We start from the raw sequence: 22,140 nt of genomic DNA on the forward strand, positions 1-22,140 counted from the left end.
CGACACGAACCGTCGAGAGATCCACTTGAATAATTACTAACATCGACTCCGATCATTGCTCCTTTCTCTTGACGTTCAACCTGCACATTTATAAATACATGCAGGGCTGAGTACATGAGTACTCAGTGGGCACGTTCCAAAAACAAAACATACATTATATAGTTGTCATCCATCAACAGTATCACACGGAGTTTTTCTTAAAAGGTTAGAGCTTACTAAATTCTTTTGTGATCTTAAAGGTCCGACTGCAGTCTAAGTTCTTCAAATTCATACCATATCTGAGAATCGTGTACCGTGAAGGTGGCCACCTTCACGGACACCATTGCCGGCCAACCCTATTGGATGGCTCACGGCCCTTGTGCACAATATTCCGAATAGGATTTGCGGTCCTATTGGGAACCGAATTCGTTACATAGCTTTGGCGTCGCCAAAACCCTTGGCATATAGCCCCAACAGATAGGCCTAAAAAACAAACATTTTATGCATGACAACAACTTGAAAATAATCACAGCTTCATTTTGAGAAAATATGATACTTCATACTTTCGCAAGTATTTGATTTATATCCGCACTAATGTGCTGGATATTAATAGAAAGCCCACCTTATACGCTTATCTCCAAATAACAACTCTCATCTGGCCTCACTTGCCCTTGAATAATTTATCCTTTAAAAATAGCGTAGCACGCTAATTAGTACTTGGACTATTTTTCCTAATAAAAGAATGCATGCATCCTACATGATAGTACATACATCTTAGTCTCGGCTTATAGGATTTTTTTTCAAAATCCTACCTCGGGCTTCACTGCTCTGCAGAGTTTAATTATTCACTTTACTACTTTGGAGAAATTCTATTCTCTCTAAAATAAATATTTTGGCACTTATTTAATAAAATATGGATTCTTGGAAAATCCCTTCTTAAACTCCTTTTCTTTGGATTTTTCTTAAGGTCGCCCATGGCGTCGCGGGGCGACGCCGGTTGGCCCATTCTCTTCCCCAACTTCAATATTTTCCATCTTCGGAACTTAGTAACTTATTCATCAACCTTCGAGCTCCAAGCTCATTCTAGCTCAAAGTAATTTAATTAGTAGGCCCAAACTTAGTCCACTATTTAATTCCAAACCAAGCATAAAATAAATCTTGGTCCAACAGAAAATTCTCGGCCCAACTATTAATTTGTAGGCCATCTTAATTAATCAAGTCCGTCCGTCATGCTAAATAATTTTCGCCCCAAATTCTTCATTAGCTCACTGGCCCAAACTTTCAATTTAATTACTTGGCCCAATTTAAAGTAGCCCATCATAAAATATACTCTTAATTAATTCAAATGGGGACTTAGCCCAATAATAAAACTGGTCCAGCAACTTTATTTGCCTTAGGCCCAAAGCAGTGACCCATTTACTCACCTCCTCCATCGTGACTTTCTCCCTAAGGACTTGTTCAGTGTATTTTAAATGGGATGTCCTACATAAATCTGCTTTAGAATTGATATTGTAGGACCCACCAAATTGGTGGACATATGCTGTAATTCAGTGTTTTAGATATGGGCCGACATTTACCATCACAAATTTGGCATTTTTTAAAATGTAATTAGATAAAGACGGATCTGCCCCCTAAAAGTGTGAAAAAATTGAATTTACGCGGCTGAATCAAAATTAGCGCGGCAGAGTGGGTATCTTCACATAGATGTTCTTAAAATGATAGTTTCAAATGATAAAATGATACTTTTGTTTAATAGTGATAGTTTTAGATTTTTTGGATGATACAATGATACTTTTATATCATAAAATGATAGTTTGCGGGGATAAAATGATACTTTTGTTTAATAGTGATAGTTTTAGATTTTTTGGATGATACAATGATACTTTTGTATCATAAAATGATAGTTTGAGGAGATAAAATGATAGTTTCAAATGATAAAATGATACTTTTGTTTAATAGTGATAGTTTTAGATTTTTTGGATGATAAAATGATACTTTTGTATCATAAAATGATAGTTTGAGGGGATAAAATGATACTTTTGTTTAATAATGATAGTTTTAGATTTTTTGCCAGATAAAATGATACTGTTGGATGATAAAATGATAGTTTGAGGGGATAAAATGATAGTTTCAAATGATAAAATGATACTTTTGTTTAATAGTGATAGTTTTAGATTTTTTGGATGATAAAATGATACTTTTGTATCATAAAATGATAGTTTGAGGGGATAAAATGATACTTTTGTTTAATAATGATAGTTTTAGATTTTTTGCCAGATAAAATGATAGTTTGAGGGGATAAAATGATAGTTTCAAATGATAAAATGATACTTTTGTTTAATAATGATAGTTTTAGATTTTTTGGATGATAAAATGATACTTTTGCATCATAAAATGATAGTTTGAGGGGATAAAATGATAGTTTCAAATGATAAAATGATACTTTTGTTTTAAAATGATAGTTTTAGATTTTTTGGATAATAAAATGATACTTTTGCATCATAAAATGATAGTTTGAGAGGATAAAATGATAGTTCAAAGATACGCCACCCTTTTTTTTCTTTCTGTTTAATAATAAATGTCAGTAGTAGTAATAGCATTTTTACTGAATTGAAGTGATTCAACAGAGTTCTACTCAAACCAACGCAGATGCAATCCATATCTTTTTATGGGTAGAAATAATCTTTATGGGTAGAAATAATTCACACGCAACAACGTTTTCATTGCTTTCAACCCTGCACACATAGGAAATAATTCATCATCGACACCCCCAAATTTTACCACCAAATCGGAGCAGGTGCTGACGATCTACTCCAAAAATGGGAGAGTATTCCCTCTAGGGTTCCCGCAGCGGAAAGGGGGGAAGTGAAAAATGCGATCGAAAGAGAGAGAGAAAAAGGGGGGAAGTGAAAAAAATGAGAGGGGCGATTCAGTAAAAGTTTGCTCAATTCTGGGAGTGCTTCCCGATGCAAGATCAAATCTTACCGTCTTTGTAAGAAATGATTTTTGGCAAAAACTGAGATGAACAGTGCGGGCCGTCTCTTTCTGGTCGGGCTCAATTGAAATAACCCAAAAACACTGAATGCCCATAATTCGCTGGAAATGGGCCCATTTCTCCCTATTTCTAAAATATTGAACACGCCCTAATTTCACATTCCCAATTTGATTTCTCTCTCAACCCCTCTTTCTTCTCAAAATTAAAATCCCTAAATTAAGAATGAAACAGCGGCGTCTACTTCCTCTCTCCGGCGAATTCGACCCTGCTCCGTGTCGCTGGAGCTCGCCGGCTCCCTTCTATGTTTCAATTTCGCCAACTCCCAGATCGAGGAGGCCTAGAGGCAGCGCCTCCCTCCTTCTTCCGGCGGTTTCTCTTTCTGAAATTCACTCGCCACCGAGCTCACCGCCGGTCCTCTCCTTTCCCGGTGGTGCTCCTGCAATCTCCGACGGAGTGACCGCTATGGAGGAGGCATCGCCTCTCTCGCTCTCTCTGCGACGATGTGAACATCGCCGGCGGGAAGCGCTGCTGCACGCGACGTCTTCGGCTTTCTCGCTCCCTTCCACGGCGGTTCAGCATTGCTGCCGGAGCACCGCTGTCGTTCCCTCCGCGAGGCAGTCACACCGACGCCGGTGACCCGCGTCGGCTGCCTTCGTCGAGATCCCTGTCGCTACTCCGTCGGACAGCCCATTCCCTAAGCTAAGTCTTCTCCCCTTTCCCCTTCCACTCAATTTCTTTTGATTTCTGGCAGCAACCATGTGATTTAAAAGCATTGACTATGGTTGTGATCGAATTCTTAATCTTGTGATAACTTGGTTATTGTATCTTGCTCTTTGGGGTTTATGGTAGAAGCTTCCTATTGTGAAACTTTGTCAGTAGCCGTGGCACTTAACTCTATGTTCTCGTGCTAGCTATATGTTCTAAAGATCATGCCTTTGGTTGTTGATGTTATTCCTATGATTCTAAGTTCTTGTTCATGTGGTTGTTCTATATGATGCGATGGAGAGGGTGTTGAGGGGATTACCTCAGTTCGGTGAACCCTCTCGGTTTGTGGCTGCCCTCCTTGCTGCCACTGCCTCGCGCTGCCCGTTCCTCCCTCCGTCGCACTCCACGCCTGAGAATCTTGGGGCTGAATGAGTATGTGGAGGGAAGGGGGTGATGGCTGTATTTATAGGCCAATTCCTTGGCTTCTTGTGGCAGAATTTTGGGGTTCCTATTTTTGGCTACAAGCTTAGCTCCGTTTTGAGCTTTATAATTATGTTGATCATACTAAATTGGTGTAAGTTTTGGGGCTGCCTCTCTTGGCTGTTATCTTAGCCTCGGTTGATGGGGAAGGAGAATATGTCGTTGCCTCTAAAAAGGCCTTAGGGATGAGCTCACTCCTTGCTCATTCTTGTTCTTTTTTTTTTCTTGGAAGATTGATGATGTATTGTATAGATTTACATACTTACTATTTTGAAGAAGCCTCCCACCTTGAGTCTTTGTGAAGCCTACTTCTAGTACCTTTTTCCTTGTCTTTGAACCTTTCTTGCAGGTACTTAGCTGCCAAAAAAAATTGGAGTCTTATGGTGCCAATTTCGAGAAAGATGAAGGGGAGAAGAGGAAGGATAGGAGATCTTCTACTGCAACTTCCTTGGCTAAAGAAATCTCAACTTTTATCTCAATTCTAGCTACTACAATTCCATAGAGTAGAACTAGCTACCACTTCATTCCTCTTTTGAGAAGGGTCTCCCATGCTTGATGGGAATCTTACGTGTAGCTCCATGCATCCAATTTGTATAGCTCGTTTTGTACTTTACTATACACATGTATATCCCACATTTCTCTAATAAAAGTATTTCATTCACTTTTATCCTTTCAAAAATAATTTCTTTGCACTTTAATTCTCCCAACTTAAATGTTTAATTTATTCCAAACTCGGAAATTACAATGGAAGTTCTACGTCCACACGCCTTCTAAACGACAATTAAATTAAGCTAATAAACCCGGTTTATCTCGAAAGAAAGGAACAAAATTACGGGGCGTCACACTGATCGTCATATAAATTTGGGTCGAATATTCGTATATATTCGAACTTTTATTAATGGTATATCTATAATTTTGTTCGTGATATACCGTGTTTGGGTCGATTATCGATCTATATTAGTATGAATTTTAACATGTTAGACGGTTTCACCGAACAAAGCAACTTATCGTGTAGGGGTGATGGGTCCGAGGCAACTTCTTGTGCAAGAACTGTCCCCATCGAGTTAGAAAATGGTTCTCATGTTTATTATGAGGTGAAGACAAGTGAAGAGATTTGGGAATCCTTGTAGAAAAATATAGGGCCCAAGATGTCCGGATGAAGAAATTCATTGATCGTAAAAAATTTGTAGGACCAACTATTGTGATGGTATCATGGTAGATATGGAATTAGAATAATCAATAAGAAATACTATGTCTATAAGGTTACATAATGATATGTAATTCCCATATAAATTTATAGATATAGTATATAAGAATCTTTTGTAAAATAGGAAGTACAAACCATGAATTTTATACGAAAACTTTAAATTTAGGCACTTTTAGTAATAAAAAAATAGCTACCTCAAAGTTCTTCCAAGCTCCCAATTAAGTAGTACTATCATGTTTTAGTGAGCAAGCTTGTGATATTCTAATTTGCAGTATCTTCACATATTTCCCCTTCATCATTTGTTTAAAATCTAGAATTAATTTGGACACTAATCTGTCATTAGTTACTTGTATGTTGGATTATAGTATTCAATATTTTGACCAGAAAATTAAGCTGTGGTAATGAGTCTTCAACCAATGGATTAATGTATTTGAAATTAAATCAATCACTATCATGCATTAACCAATGCATTTGCGGGAGTGTGGTAGTAGTATTATTATTTATTGTTTGGGGCTATAATCAGAAATGTGATAAATTTAGATAGCAAAAAGGCCCAATCGCCCAAGTCGAGACATATTTTGGATGGCATGAACTAATTATACTAAAACAATATTCCAAAAAGAACTTTTTAGCATACAATAGATTACAAGTATCAGTTCAATTATTTTATAAATGGGCTTCTGTTTATTTTATAAATGGGCTTCTGTTTGGAGACTAAGAGCATCTCCAATAACCGGCGTCACCACCGCGACGCCGATTTTTCGCCCACGCCGGTTTGACGCCGAACCATTGGAACCGGCGTGGGCGGAATCGGCGTCAAAATCGGCGTCGCCATGCCGATTCCCGCGCTGACGCCGGTTCCGACGCCGATCCTCACGGGCGCCATTGTGCGTCCCGGATCGGCGCCAAACCGGCGTCGGATTAAAATTTTTTTTTTTCCGAAAACACTATATATACGCGCGTTGAACCTCATTTTCATTCGCACCACTTGTTTTAACGAGTACTCTCTCTCTACCTTACTTTCTGTACAAGATCAATAACGAGCAATGGAGAACAACTACGAAGGTACTCCAGTTAATCCCGAGGGATGGTCTCAGACTCCCCCGCCTCCCGGTGTAGGGTCTCAGACGCCCCCGACTCCCGGGGCAGGGTCCCATACTTCCCCGGCTCCTGGGGGAGGTGGTTGGCCTCCGATGAGCGGGTACTAAAACATGTACCCGTGGCAGCATATGATTCCGGGGTGGGCACCCGGCATGCAGCCCCCTATGCAGATGATGCCGGGGTGGGCACCCGGCATGCAGCCACCGGCGCAGCAGATGATGCCACCGGCGCAACAGATGATTCCCCCGGCGCAGGGGACGCACGGGGGGGATAACGCCTATCGGCCGACTTTTGATTTTTCCACCGGTTCTTCGCACACATCGACCCCAACGGATGCACAGTATACGGAGACCTTCTCCTTAGCGGACTTGGGTTTTGATATTAACGAGGTTTCGGAAACTCTCATTCAAAGCCAGGGAGTAGGGCGGGGTAAGAAGAAGGGCAAGGCGAAGAAGGTCGGCGAGTCGTCGCAGCCCCAAGCCGAAATCCGGGGCCGGAGGAAGTGGACAGACGCGGAGAACGTTGCGGTTGCCAAGGCGTGGGTGAGTGTCTGCGACGATCCTCTGGTTTCGAACAACCAGAGGATCGTCAACTTGTGGGCCAAGATAGCCGCAGCCTAAAGGGCATTTTGCCCTGAAGGGAGACCGTGCACCGGGGAGGAGGTCCGGAAGTGCTGGGACCGAATCAGGGCTGGCGTCTCTCGATTTTCGGGTTTGTACGCCAACGCCCTCCGCATGCAGACCAGTGGCCAAACAGAGGAAGACTGCAGGAGGATTGCGGAGAGAGCCTACCCCGATCCGGATAAGAAGTACTATGAGTTCACCTACTGGAACTGCTACGTTGTGCTCAACGAGTCGGAGAAATTCCGGGCAGGCGTCGACGCTGGCTGGCCGAAGAGGCAGAGACTGAACTATACCGGAGATTATAGCGGCAGCAGCGGTGGTTCGTCAGACCTCCCTGAGACGGCCCAGGAGGTCCCGACTCCTCGGTCGTTCGGTCGCCGACCTCGCCCGGTTGGGCAAAGGCGGGCGCAGCAGGTTGCGAGGGGGGGCACCCCGAGTTCCCAGGACGTCCATTCGGCATCCCCCCTCGGCAGGTCTACCGAGGAGCTCAAATTCTTCGCGCGCCAACAAACGCGCGCTCAAATGGTGAAGACCTTAGCCGACTTCCAAGCGGCGGTGGACCCCGAGGTGAAGGATTTTCTTCGTATATTGCTCCAGAGCCAGCGTGAAGAATTGGAGGCGATGAAGAGGGACACCGGCGGGAATAGCCGCGGCGTAGGTGGCGATGGAGGCGGCGGCGGAGGCGGCGGCGACGACGGTGAAGAAGCGCTGGGCGACGACGGAGACGAGGACGGCGGCGATGAGTGATTTTGTTTTACTTTTTAAAATTAATGTACTTTTTAATTTTTGTACTTTTTTTTATATTATTGTACTTTTTAAATTTTAATATTATTATTCGAATTTTCCGTATTTGTCTCGTAAATTAAATTCCGTATGTTGATACAAGTGTAAATTAAATTATATAATTGTTATTAGTGATGTGGATAGGTAGTGTGAAGGCTATGTGAGGGCTATTTGATGTCCAGTTGATGTGGCAAGCTGATGTGGCAGGAGAATTGTAGTGCTGATGATGTGGCAGTGTGAAGGCTATTTGATGGCTATTTGACGTCCGTGCTTATTGGAGATGCTCTAATAATTTTTTAATTTCATTTGATAAGAAGAAAATGTACTACACTTTTTATGAATTCTATCAAACCACAGTGAACTAGCAAAACTTAAAAGAAAAGTGTTGTCGTGCTGAGTTATTATTTTATTATGGAGAAGGAATTGAGTAAAAAATTGATCTCAAGAATTAGCTTATAACCAACTAATATCCCATTAAATTGCATTCATTCAAACCAATCTCTGCCAATCTGCCTTGGACAAACGACACAATTCCATTGGTGTAGCTAATAGATTTGTTGTTTAGATAGTACCTATATTTAAATTGTGTAGTACTAAAAATGCTAAAATCATTTGCTAGTGGAGTACTACTACTAAAAATGCCACGGACTTTAAAGTGTAAATAACATCGATAAAAAGACAGATTATTAACATTGTACCAATATCATTTGAATGCTAACATATATAGACCAAGTTGTGCAAAATTGCAAAACATCATAAAGAGACTGGAGAGAAGTAGCATAAGACAATTAATTTTCTAACAACAGTAAACACAATTAGCATGAAAATCAGCTCAATCCCTTAAAAAGGACCTCAGTTTCAGACATGATCCAAAGAACATGTGCCCATTATTCAAGTTTTTGGGATCCTACAATCACACACTACAGTTATAGCATAGGATTTCTAACTAAAACCACAATGGAGTAGTTGATTTTAAAGATTTGGATCCCACAATCATACATTGATTGCTTCATCAGATGCTCATATGTTTCAAGCACCAGAGCGCCCCCTCGGCCGCATCCTCTGCCGCGGCTTTCTTGGTCATCAGAGCATGGCTATAACTCTCAAGGATCACAAACCCTTCTTCAGACAGAATACTGACCTTGAAGGTGAACCTATTTGCAAAGCATTTATACATCAAAATTTGATCAAATACTCCCAACACACACTAAAATATGCCTAGACTTCATGATTTCATTCCTTAATTCATTATTTTCAAACCTCACTCATATATAATTTGAAGGATTCTACTTGTTTAAGCATTTTATTTACAATTCTTTCCTATTCCTTTTATAATTTTGTACTGGTACTCCATATCATAGTAGTATCTACAAACCAATCAATAATCATAATAGATTTCAATTTTATTTTTCAATTAGCGAGGGAGGGCTACCTTTTCACACCTTTACATCATAACCAAAAATAAACACTCAATATTTACAAATAAAAAATATATCCAGCAACACTACAGCTATATATATTTATTCAAATTAATCAACCTGTCACAAAATAAAAATAAATATACTTGACTGTTGACTCACTGTTTGATGTGAGGAGGACCTTCCTCATTGCAGCATTCAAAGAGAGGTTGTTTCCAGTGTTTCGCAGTACACAGGAGATGCAGATACGCCTTGGCCGACCCTTTTACAAAATCTGGCAAAATTCAACACAAAATCCTTCCAATTTAAACCCAGGATAAGTAATTCCTCACTCTAGTTGAAACGAACTTGCGAATTCAAGTAAAATAGAGCAGTATTTTTCACACTCCTAAATCAGGCATCGGTTGATTAAATGTGAAGAAGAGCGAATTGATTATTAAATAAATAGGGGGAAATGATGATTCTTTACCTGGTTGATTGATTGAGTTAGCCGAAACAGTAGAAATGGGTGTTGGATTGGAGAAATTGGGACCAGGGTTTCTGCACTCTTGGCTCTGCATTCTAGTTTTGAGAAAATGGGATAATAATTTTCTGGTCAGAAATTATCAGAGCTAATTTTATTGTTTATACATGGGGTGTTTATTAGAGTGGGAATTAATTACATTAATAAATTAATCTAGTATAGTAGATTCGTTCAAAATAACCAATTTTCCATAAGCTCAATGAATGGAGAAATTTCGGAATATGAGTTTAAATTCGCTTACCTTTCGAGATAAGGGATTCAATTCGCGTACCTTTCGAAATATGGGTCCAAGACATGCGAATTTTTCGGAATAAGGGTTTTACACCTTTTTATATTTATTCTCTTCATTTTTCTTATTATTTCCCTTCCAATAATTATAGATTTACTAAGCTATCCTTTAACCCATCTCTCAAAAATTTCATTTTATCTCTATGTGTTACTAGATTTTCTGGAAACTAGCCCGGATTAATCAAGTTCACTAGTCTAAATGAAGAAAGGAATAGATTGTTCAAATTCCAAATGGTATTGCTTAATGTGAACAAGTTGTATTTTATATTCCATCACAACCCTTTCTTTTCTCAATCAACTTAAAAATCAGTTTACAATGTTACATAGTATTGACAATGTGATGAAATACCATATGACTCTAATGTTAATGTTAATGTTAATGCAACTTAAAGTCAATATATTTTATGACCATTTACTGGATATTGATAGGAATTCATGCTTCTTAATTATGTGTAGTGAATCATCATTCTCTCGTGAGAATTTGAGAGAGAAGATTGACTTTTAAGAGTGGAGTGCAAATAATTTGGAGGGAGGTAAAATGAAATTTTTGAGAGATGAGTTAAAGGATAGTTTAGTAAATCTATAATTATTGAAAGGTAAATAATAAGAAAAATGAAGAGAATAAATATAAAAAGGTGTAAAACCCTTATTCTGAAAAATTTGCATGTCTTGGACCCATATTTCGAAAAGTAAGCGAATTGAATCTCTTATCTCGAAAGGTCAGCAAATTTAAACTCATATTCTGAAATTTCTCGAATGGGAATATGTAATAAAATATTTATATTTAAGTGATGTAAGAAAACAGTTATTCGATGTTTAATTGTTTGAATTGGAGATCGATATTGTAAATTTTGTATCTACGCATTCGTCAATCAAGTAATTGGGTTAAAAATTTACTCATTTAGTTGCGACCTTCCTACATTTCAATTTGTAACTCTTACAAAACATGGTATAAATATTAGAACATCCACAATATTAGAACGTCCCAATGTCCGTGTAGCGCGACTAGGACAGGCCGTGTTGGATGAGCCAGACTTGGCATGATAGCACATCGAGTTGGGAAAAGCATAAAACCATAAGCCCCAAACCCTGAACCATCACGCCACACACGCGACCATCTCAAGTCTCGACAAATAGAAAAGCGTAAGGATTCAAGTTGAGTGATTGTTTTTCTAACCAAGAATTCTTTAGAAAACAAGTTGATCAACCACTCTACAAATTTCCAAATTCTACTCCTTAATGCTCTCCAAACCAGGCTGCCAATGATCAACATGTGCAAGGGACAATCGTGTCGTCCGTCCATTCTGTTTCAGATCATTTGACTTGAGCTGGAGCCTGGTGATCGTGTGAACCGGGACGACATAGTACTTCTTGCCGAGGGCAAGGGTGGTGGAAGGCGAAACCACAGCATACGGCTGGTGGGCCACACAGCACTTGGGGTTGCGGCTGAGGAGCTCCGCTGCTAGGATAGGCCGGTCGTGTATCTCCACACGACCGCCATGATGAACTATCTTCACGAACATATTCTTGCTGCTTTTGGTGCAAATCCAGCCAGAAATAAAATAGTACATAGTTTGATGCTTGTGAAATCTACATCTTCCAAAGTAGGAGTGTTTTTATAGTGATTAGTGGCTGTGGATTTAGCTATATTGCTGAGATTCAGGTGGTCTTATTTTTATTGACTTTGGTAATATCACATTTTGTGTTTTAATGTTTGGAAGGAACGGCAAATTGTTCCTTTGTTTGGTGTAATATTCATAGTGCAGCTAATAAATTTGAAAATTGGGGTAACATCAAAGTTTTGGCAGGAATTCATGGATTTTTAGGTAGAGTTTGATTTAGGTAACATTTTATGTGGCTCAATGTAAACAATTTTTATTTTAAGTTTTGATGTGAAGTTAGAGACGCGCAAAATATGGAGGGTAGGTACATTTTGCTGGTAGATATCCTACTTCAACAAATATAGTTCCGCGAATTGCCCGTTGACAGCCGGTTCGAGACTGTTACTGCAGTTTCGGTTCGAGACTGTTACTGCAGTTTCGGTCGAGCCATAACCAGAAGTGAAAACTAGATGGCCCGTTTACAATTCCAAAAATTAGAATCGCAAACCGTTCAAGATGCAAAGTTCAACCTTTGTTGGTAATATGCAAAATTTGTAACTCCAATTTCATAATCTCTTGAATCAAATTTAGAATATATATGTTGCAACAATCAAATTTGAAGCTTTACCTATAATAGAAAGATCCCAAAAAAAGATAACTGCAACTCAGTTTTTAGAGCCTCCATGAATAGAATCCCTATACGTACACAAACACAAAGGCCAATTAACTTACACGGCTCAGCTTGCAGAGCTGCTCGTTTGAGATGTGATATATAGAGCAATGAAATTCTTCAGTCTTTACATGCTGTACAAGCCGAACCAAAACTCCTTCCTGCTGACACGGATCCTGACTCTGGAGAAGCAAGGCTTCTTCACTTAACTCTGTGGAACAAAAAAATGTAGCTAAGCACAGGTCGGGACAGCAGAATCCGTCAGTCTCAGTGATCCACCGAGATCAACAGGCACGAGGGGTATGAATGAATGCAGGACGTCCGTTATCAGTGGTCTATAACTCGGTTCTGGTTGCACACATAGCACAGCTATGGCAGCCACCTGCTCGTGCAATGATAAAACAACGCGTATACAGCCAGAATTAGGATTGATGGCAAAAAAGTTTGAGGTATTGATTGATTCTTAGTAACTACTTTACTTGATATAAATGCTTCAAGTCCATAGTGTTTACTATGGCCGGATCAACAATATTTGGGAGCTTCAGTCTGTCGGTAAGCTGAGGCATCGCCTGCTCGTTTAACAAGGTGGAATATATAAGAATAGTGAGTCATGAACATATATGTAGCAAATTTAACGAAGACACTTACCCAGGTGACTATTGATTGACATTGAGCTTCAGCAATTCTCTCGACCGGCCTTCTTCCTATCAAAAGCTCCAATAGAACCACACCAAATGCGTACACATCACTCTTGTCCGTAAGCTTGCCTGAGAGATTGTTGCAAGAACTTTGTAGCATCAAAATTTCAAACTTCATTCACGGAAAAATTGTGCCAGAAAAGCTTACAATGTATAGGCTTTTTAAGTATTGCAACATGAAGTTTGAAATCGAAGCAGAGGTCAGTTTTAGGTATAATGTATGATCAAATATCATACTTCTTGTTCATGCATTTACATTTTACAACGATACGACAGATTCAAACTTTGCAGAAACTATTTCGACATGGAAATCTACCCCGACATAACCAGTTCATAACAAAATGTTATTCAGGGTTGAACCAATTTCATCTCTCATCATTAGAGACTTCTTCTAAAGGAGTGTTTTCTCTTCCTTTCATTTAAAGCATAAGAACGCAGCAGTTATTGGTATGCAGTATGCTTTTTAAGGTATATTGACATTGAAAGGGAAACAGTTGTAGGAGTAACATTCCAACTAAGTGTTGCTCCAATGGTCTTGTAGGGGACATCACAGCAGCACTAAAACGGTACACGAACACCAAACCTTACTAATATTAAGCCATACAGATTGAGAGAATCGGAAAATGGTCCTTACCATCCAGCAGGTATTCAGGAGCTACATAACCCAAAGTTCCAGAAAGCTTGATGTTGGCCTTGTTCGAATTCCCTCCCGTAACAGCAAGGCCAAAATCAGAAAGCTGGACCAAAATGGGAATCAGTTAACGAATTATAAGCTTCCACTGTATGAGTAAGCATACAACCAAACCACATTACATAAATCAAGTTACCTTGGCATGGAAGTTAGAATCCAGAAGAATATTAGAGGATTTGAGATCTCGGTGGATCACGGGAGGGTTGCATCGCTCATGGAGGTACTCTAATCCTCTAGATAAATAACAAAGTTTGCTAGAATTAGAAGACAGAAGAGGAAAAGCAAATATTTTGCAAAATCAAAATGAATACCTAGCAACATCCAAAGCAATTTTCATCCTCAGATGCCAAGTCAATCTTGATTTATTAGGTCCTGAGGCAATATTCAAGATCATTTCAATTAAGTGAATCGGGATATAAACCAAACTGATGCTTCACATTAAAAGCATACTTTGGAAAACAAAGATTACCATGCAAGTGGAGTTCCAGAGATCCATTCTCCATCATTTCATAAACCAAAAAACGCGCTTCGCCATGTATACAATATCCTAAAAGAGACACTATGTTCTGATGCTGAATTTTACTCAGTGACTCAACCTCATTCTGTAATAAAAAGGCAATATATGAGTCACAACAAACACCTTCCAATCATATCAAAACTCCGTAAAAGTCTATCAGCACAGCACTAGGATACAAGTTTACCTCAAATTCTCTTTCAGCTTCGAGCCCACCAGCATATATTTTCTTGATAGCTGCATGGAAGTGGTCATTGAAATGAGCTTTGTACACACGGCCTAACCCGCCTTCGCCTAGAATATTGGCTTCATCGAAGTTGTTAGTAGCAGTCACTAACAACGGGTACTCTATTGCAGCAATGGAGCCCTTCTTGCCCCCGATTCTCATAGAAGGGAACTTGTCCAGAATCGGACCAAATGAGACGCCATTCGCAGCATCTGTCAATGCATAGTTAGAAAACTTGTATGATAAAAGCTTCACATAAACTTAATGGGACTTCAATTCTAGTGATAACAAACCTGCTTTTTTGTGGCTTTTTGCATTGGCTTTCTTCCTTAGTCTGAAGATCCAGAAACAAGATAACAGTAGCAAAATCACACCAAGAAGAGATGAAGAGACAACAAGGGCAACAAGTATCTTCTTGTTTAAATCCTGGTGGTGAACTAGATTCATTTCTGCAACTTCTGATCCCATGAAAAGAGGAATTATAGAACCAAACAAGAAATATATAACAATAGCAACAACAAAAAACACATCATATAAAACCACCACTACCACCCTCTAGCTCCAAATATGCCCAAAAATTAGGCTTTATTTAAAAAAGAAAAAAGAAAAAAAGGGGGAAACTAATCAAATTAAATCCCAATTACTCCGCAATTAAGCTTTATAACAACTTTTTGGAAAGCTGCACAATGCCACAAAATTACCATAAAAATAGTCTTCAGATGTAAACATGATTACCTATTCTAGCTTTCCAAACTTCCAAACATAAACTCAGCTGCACAATTCCTCAAACAAAAGAAAGAAAAACACTCCAAAAAAGCAGGGGAAAGGACTACCTGGAGAATGTCCTCCCAGATCAGAAGAGTTCTTAAAAAACGGATCTTTTTCAGTGGGAATAACCGGGTCGGAGGCAGGCGGGTCGGGCTTCACATCGAGTGGAACAGAAAGCGCAGGAGAACTCAAAACCCAAATTGGTATCAGCAGCAGAAACAAAAGATTCATTCTTTTTACTTTTTTGGGCTTGTTCTTGCAAGAAATGATAGAGAAAAAGGGGGATTCAAATTTGAAATGCTTTAAAGGTGGAAGTGTTTAAATGGTTTGAGAGTGCATTCTTTAAATGTGAGAAGGGACAAACGATGGAACAAGATTAGTCAGGAAAAAGCAATGAGGTTCCTTTTTTTTGCTGCCCAGAAAAGAGAACCAATTGCACTACAAATCATGTGGCAGTTAATTAAAGATGTGAACCCCTCCCCTTCCTCTCTCTCTAGTTAAAGGTGGTCACGTTGGGGTGTCGAAGAAAAGAAAATGGAGGCAAGATGTGTGTGTTTGTGTGTGAGAGAGAAAGAGAGGGGTTAGTGGGGTCCAGATTTATTTTCCCTCTTGTTTAATTGTTTCAAACATGACTTTATTTAGGTAAAGAGAGGGCAGTTGAATAAAAAGTTATGAAAAAAAGAAGAGTTCAATTTCATAAATAAAGTTAAGAGTTGAGAGAGGAAGTTCTAAACTTTTTTTTATCACTAAGCATAAAAGTTATAGTCATTTAAATCATGAAATTTAGTCAAATTCTGGTATCTCTTACAAATTTTATAATTGAAATATTAAATCATAAAGTTTCTTTGTTTCTCAGTTATCCTATCCATGCACAAATATCATATTTTAACGATATTTAAAACAATATATTTAATTAAAATAAGTAGTATTTTTTCTTTTATATTCCTTTATTTCTTATTTCTCTTCTTATTTTATTGAAATATTATTGTTTTTAACATCACAAAAGAATCTTGATTTGTGCATGAATGAGACAATTGAGAAAAATTGAAACTTTATGATTTAATATTCAAAATTTATAGAATAAACTAGAATTTGACCAAATTTCGTGATTTAAATACTATTATCTTTATAAATAACTATATTTGCTTCTCCATATTCACAAAAAGATTCTACATAAATATATCAATTATTAAAGGTTTGGGTTAGTCAAAGTTTTGACCTAGAGTACAAAGCTAGATCTATGTTAGTTTAAAATTTATATGCATTACAATTTTTTAAGGTAATTCCTACCTGCATTATTTATTCCTCCTTGATTTGGGATATAGATTATCTAAACTTTTGTCACTATTGTTGAATTGGGTAATGAAAATATTACTCAAACAGAGTACAATGTTTGATGAATCCACACCCACCAGCTTCGAATTTTCCATTATTAAGTATTTGTTGAGAGGAAGGTTGCAAAAAGTGGTTATTTTCTTGTTTGCCACCAATTGATGCAAAGTGTAATAATTCATTCCACATACCTTTTTTTTGACATGATTTACACTTTCATTTTCAACTACAAGATCATTCATCAATTCACCTAATCACATAGAGTGATCACTTTTATGCCTTGATTACTTTGAATTATGATTACATTATGGCGTAGCGCAGTTGGCAACGGAGGGACAGATCTTACTGCAATGAGCCTGGGTTCAAATCCCATTGCTGTCGTGTAGTTGCTTCCATCTCTCAGGCACAAGTGTGAGGCCTTGTGAGATGGGCTTCTGACAGTCAGTGGGTTAAGGCCTCCCCCTTAACGGGCCACTGCGTACCCTGATTTAACCCCCTCACATGATGTCGGGCCGAAGTGAAGGGGCCGCCAAGGCGACGAAATCATCTTTTTTGCTGCAATGATTACATTATGAAATTCATTCATAGCTAACTAATTAAAAAAAAGTTGAGATCACTATGTGGATCAAGATTTATAAGATTGAATCTACTTTTTAATTAAAATTTATTTTTGTAGCTACTAAAAAAATGAGAAATTTCAGAATATGGGTTTAAATTCGCTGACCTTTCGAGATAAGGGATTCAATTCGCCTACCTTTCGAAATATGGGTCTGAGACATGCGAATTTTTCGGAATAAGGGTTTTACACCTTTTTATATTTATTCTCTTCATTTTTCTTATTATTTTCCTTCCAATAATTATAGATTTACTAAACTATCCTTTAATCTCAGTTCTTTAATCCATGTGACAAGAACCGAGAATGCAAACAGACCACTCCATTATGATACGGTAGAGCTCAAGAATGCACTGAGGATGAAACTCGTGCTTGCAAGTAGTCAGCTGAAGCAGAGAAAAATAATCAATTAAGTATAGGTCAGTTTCAATCCTCAACCGTTAATAGACAGTAGTTTGTACGAACCGTAGAAGGGTCACTATCACAAAAGGCTTTAAGACATATACTGCAAGCATCATCGCATGCTTCCTGAATTCCCCCTTCCACAAAAGCTGCAGCAGAAGTCAAACTGCTCGATACATTTCCTTCTTCCATATGTCACGGAGTTGAAATATTTAACAAAGCAGATAGCACAAAATTTCTTTAAATCAAACTTTAGCAATATCAACCGTCCGAAAAAAATAAAGGAGCAGTAGAGCTCAATCAGCCTCATCATTTACCATAAAACTTAAGTGGTAATGATACAGCAGCATGCAAACTTAAGTGGTAATGCAAACAGACCACTTAAGTGGTAACTGAGAACCTTCAATAACTGACGAGTCCCTGATCTTAGAGTACTAACATGATCTAACATCAATCTAGTTTGGAGGGAGGTAAAATGAAATTTTTGAGAGATGTGTTAAAGGATAGTTTAGTAAATATATAATTATTGGAAGGGAAATAATAAGAAAAATGAAGAGAATAAATATAAAAAGGTGTAAAACCCTTATTCCGAAAAATTTGCATGTCTCGGACCCTATTTCGAAAGGTAAGCGAATTGAATCCCTTATCTCGAAAGGTCAGCGAATTTAAACCCATATTCCAAAATTTCTCAAAAAAATGACAGAAGAACATTCTACAATAAAATAAAATAAAATGAGTTATATACTTCAAAGTTTTAACACTTTTTAAGAATACTTAACATTTATTTTGAAGACAAATTATATTTTTAAAATTTTAACAATAAAAAAATAATTAGGTTAAAAGCTTTATCTCTGATATACTTTATAATGCAACTTAAAAGTATAAGAGGGAACATTTTTTTTTGTATGCAAACTTTGCAAATGTATCAAATTTGGTCCGTAACATTTGAAAATATATTTTAAGGTCCATTAACTTCAATGTAATATCGTTTGAGCTACTTTTTTTGGACGAAAATATCCTCAAGCCCATAAAAGGCATTTCAGTCTATTTAATCTCTTTTATTTATTAAATAATTAATTTATCTTTCTTAATTTTTGTTTGTCCCTATCTACCTTCTCTTCTCTATTTTTCCTTCTTTTTTAAGTAAAAGGGCATAAATAATTAAGAGATAAATTAAATATTTTTATAAAAAAATAGAATAAATAGACTGAGATGCCCTTCATGGACTTAAGAGTATTTTCGTCCAAAAAAGATTGAAATAGTAAAAAAGTAGCTCAAACATTATTATATCGAAGTTAAAGGACCTCAAGAGATATTTTGAAATATTGTGAACCAAAATTGATACTTTAACGTTAAATTTGCGGAAAAAAAAAACATCCTTCAAAAAAATAATAATGAAATGACATGAAGAAAAGAAAACGTTACACAAGTTGGGAATAAGACAGGTTATCCAACAAAATTAGTTGAAAAAAATAGGGCTTTATTCTTTTGTGTGAACAAAGATAACATGACTTGTATGGCATGGCGACCCAATTTGCATGGATCATATTAATAATTAATTGCACCGACACCATTTAAAGTGGCAGAGGAATTGAAATATTTTTCATTTAATGATACGAAAAAGTCACATCAGAGACGAAAATAGTAAGAGACATGTTTGTGAATGTTAATTATCAAAATTTATCTATTACTACAATCAAAATAATTTACAGTATCTATTTAAGACTGAAAATAATGTGATTCGACAAAGGTTATATTTAAAAGATGGTGCAGTGTCTGAAGTTTCAATAATATATTTTTGAATAGTTTCAATGAAATCATTAATCAACTTGCACTACAATAGGTAGATTTGGATATCTATAAGAATATCAATCTAGGAGCATATATGGAGTATAAGGCAGATTTGGACGTATATGTGGAAAAGGCATAAAAAGGTAAGTTGTTAAAATCATACATAGAGTAAAAAGCTAAGTTGTTGAGATTATTTAAGCATATTAGAAGGCTAAAAATTATGGCCATTCAACAATTTTATGTTTGGCAAGCACTTGATGCTGTCATTTTCAATATCATTTGTGACAATAAATCTAATTAGTTGATGCCTACTTGGATCACATAAGATTCATTTTGTTGGATTTGTGGGAGCAATTTAAACTTGTTCTCACATGGGAGTATTGTGTTTGATGGTGTTATCAATGGTTGTTGAAAGTTGTTTGGATATGTGGATTAGAGTATAGAATCCGGATCGAAATTCCCCTCTCTTTTGAACACCTAAACTTCCCCATCTTGAGTGATATCAAGGATTGGATTGGATTGGATTGGATGTTGAGATCTCCTTCTTCTCTTCTGTTTAGGATACTTTCTCCTTTTATACTTGTTATTCGGTGGTTATAGATTGTACTTCATTTTTCTGTGTATTCTATTCTCATCTGTTTTGCTTGGTTACGATATGTTGTTTTTTGAGTTGTTAATCTTATGTGTTTTGTGTTTTGATATAGTCACACTCTTGCTCGTTATTTTTGTGCTCAAAGATTTCTCTTTTATAAAATAAAGTCAAGGTTATTTAAAGATTAGTCTCAAATCAAATATTGTTATTATCAGATTAAAATTAATTGTCTATATTATTGAAAAAATAATGAGTTTTCAACGGTCTAAATAAATGGACATGTGGTTGAACTCTCGACAATAAGATTTTGCTGGATATGTACTAACTTTTTTTTTATAAAGTGTGAAGTGGTTGAAACTGAAACATCTTGGCACTCAAATTTCCTTATACAGGTTGTTTAGACGGTACAATCACATGAATATGGCCATAAATTAACTTTACTTTTTTTCAATACAAGTATTCTTTTTTGAAAATAACTAAAATTTGAAATAAATATATATAAATACGTCAAGTTCTTCTAAAAAATACTGTAATCAACAATTAATACATATTTGATGTTTTATTGGTTATATATAAATTAGGTACCCGTTTTTCTACGTACAAACCTTACTTTTTTAATTCAACAAATAGACAACTTCATTGTGCTATATAATTCACTAATTTATATTCGTACTTGCCCTCGTAATTTATACTCCCTCCGTCCCTAAAAAATAGATAACATTTGAAATGACACGAGTTTTAATGCACAATTAGTAAAGTAAGAGAGAGATAGAAAGGAAAATTGATTGGAGTATTGCTAGTTGAGAATGTGACCCACCTCATTTAAAAGAAAAAAAATTTCTATAAATGGAAATGGTTTATTTTTAAAGGACATCCTAAAATGATAAATGTGGTCTCTTTTTAAGGGACCGAGGGAGTATAATCCACGTATTTAGGTCAATAATGTGAGCGACAACATAGTGTAATTATTGATTTTGACCATAAGGATTATTAAAATATGCACCATAAGATTGTCCAACTGGTTTCCACTAAAGGACAAAGATTATTCCAAAAATATAAATTTTGAGTATTATTCAAAATGCAAACACATCAATTCGTTCATGATGTTACATGCAAAATCAAAATTTAATCACATAAATAACAATTTTCATGATATTAACACATTAATCATCGGAAATAAGTATTTATATCAACACTTCGCACTTCTTTTAATTATCAATAGTCTCCAGTAGCTTTTTTTGCGTGATGTTAATGGATGCTTTTTAGAATGCAAGGGAATTAGGAAAAGTGAAAAGCACATATGAAAAAAAGCAAAAGAGATTGTTATTATCACACTTCAAAAGTTGATAAAAGAAAACTTTTTTTAAGTTGGAAACATGGGTCGATCCATTAGAATATGGGAAAAGATAGGTAATAATGGCTATTGCATATATATAAATTTCTGCATGATTGAGAAACCTATAAATAATTAAACACATACATACAGTCAAATTATGGGGCATTAGTACTTTTCTTTAAAAGAATCAAATTTACTTGGAAAAGATGAAATAATTTGATAAATATATTAGAAATGAAAAGAGCCAAAGAAGAGATCTTCCTCTCTTGTGAAATGCGTAGAAACAAGATTTGTGTTATCCCACTGTCAGAATAAGACAACACCACCACCTTGACTTTTAATATAATGGACAAAATGTTGTTTTAATATTCATATTTTTCAAAATCACAAATGATACAAACATAACTGTACTTGTCCTAATGGAATCATCATGACTAATCTGTCTATTTAACATAGGATAATTAAAAATGGATGTAGAAGTTGACTCATTCGATAAAACAATGAGACAATAAACACACAATACGAGAAGGAAAAGTAAATAAATATATCATGAAATACTAAAAAAAATATTAGACCACAATATAATAAAAATTAAATACATGTGCACTTACTTTTTATTGAATTTTATTTTCCTCACTAAAAGTCTTCAATTTGAAATAGAGAGACAGAAATTAATTCCCAGGCTGTGCATATGAGAAGGATGAATAGTTGGATGATGCCTCGAACCTTCAATCTATTGATTAAGGGATGAAAAGTTAACGATAATGTGCTTCATAGCCAACATTATAGTATAATAATTTTAGT

General features: G+C 36.7%; 2 protein-coding genes across 2 annotated transcripts; both read right to left on the minus strand.

Moving 5' to 3' along the window:
- Window positions 1-8,688: 8,688 nt before the first annotated feature.
- On the minus strand, window positions 8,689-9,919 carry LOC121793852 (ribonuclease 3-like protein 1). Its single transcript, XM_042191882.1, has 3 exons — window positions 9,761-9,919; window positions 9,454-9,565; window positions 8,689-9,027 (listed from the first exon to the last, which is right to left on the minus strand). Exons 1-3 carry the CDS (start codon window positions 9,849-9,851, stop codon window positions 8,886-8,888), a joined length of 345 nt encoding a protein of 114 aa, XP_042047816.1. The 5' UTR covers window positions 9,852-9,919; the 3' UTR covers window positions 8,689-8,885.
- Window positions 9,920-12,258: 2,339 nt separating this feature from the next.
- On the minus strand, window positions 12,259-15,823 carry LOC121797178 (probable receptor-like protein kinase At1g80640). The gene is made up of 10 exons (XM_042195919.1): window positions 15,336-15,823; window positions 14,796-14,960; window positions 14,464-14,714; window positions 14,232-14,364; window positions 14,074-14,134; window positions 13,899-13,995; window positions 13,706-13,808; window positions 13,022-13,140; window positions 12,853-12,942; window positions 12,259-12,755 (listed from the first exon to the last, which is right to left on the minus strand). The coding sequence occupies exons 1-10, from the start codon at window positions 15,499-15,501 to the stop codon at window positions 12,606-12,608; spliced, it is 1,335 nt and encodes a 444-aa protein (XP_042051853.1). The 5' UTR covers window positions 15,502-15,823; the 3' UTR covers window positions 12,259-12,605.
- Window positions 15,824-22,140: the final 6,317 nt, after the last annotated feature.

The sequence above is a fragment of the Salvia splendens genome, chromosome 3 (genome assembly GCF_004379255.2).
Source record: "Salvia splendens isolate huo1 chromosome 3, SspV2, whole genome shotgun sequence".
In the NCBI taxonomy this organism is placed as follows: Eukaryota; Viridiplantae; Streptophyta; class Magnoliopsida; order Lamiales; family Lamiaceae; genus Salvia; species Salvia splendens.

What these genes read in the sequence shown, in the direction of transcription:
- LOC121797178 (XM_042195919.1), bottom strand. Translation starts at nt 15,501, where the DNA reads ATGAATCTTTTGTTTCTGCTGCTGATACCAATTTGGGTTTTGAGTTCT. An exon ending in TCTGGGAGGACATTCTCCAG is followed by an intron (nt 14,961 to 15,335) that starts GTAGTCCTTTCC and finishes TCATGGGATCAG; the next exon opens with AAGTTGCAGAAATGAATCTA. An exon ending in TCCTGAATACCTGCTGGATG is followed by an intron (nt 13,141 to 13,705) that starts GTAAGGACCATT and finishes ACAATCTCTCAG; the next exon opens with GCAAGCTTACGGACAAGAGT.
- LOC121793852 (XM_042191882.1), bottom strand. Translation starts at nt 9,851, where the DNA reads ATGCAGAGCCAAGAGTGCAGAAACCCTGGTCCCAATTTCTCCAATCCA. An exon ending in TAACTCAATCAATCAACCAG is followed by an intron (nt 9,566 to 9,760) that starts GTAAAGAATCAT and finishes GAATTTTGCCAG; the next exon opens with ATTTTGTAAAAGGGTCGGCC. An exon ending in GGTCCTCCTCACATCAAACA is followed by an intron (nt 9,028 to 9,453) that starts GTGAGTCAACAG and finishes CTTTGCAAATAG; the next exon opens with GTTCACCTTCAAGGTCAGTA.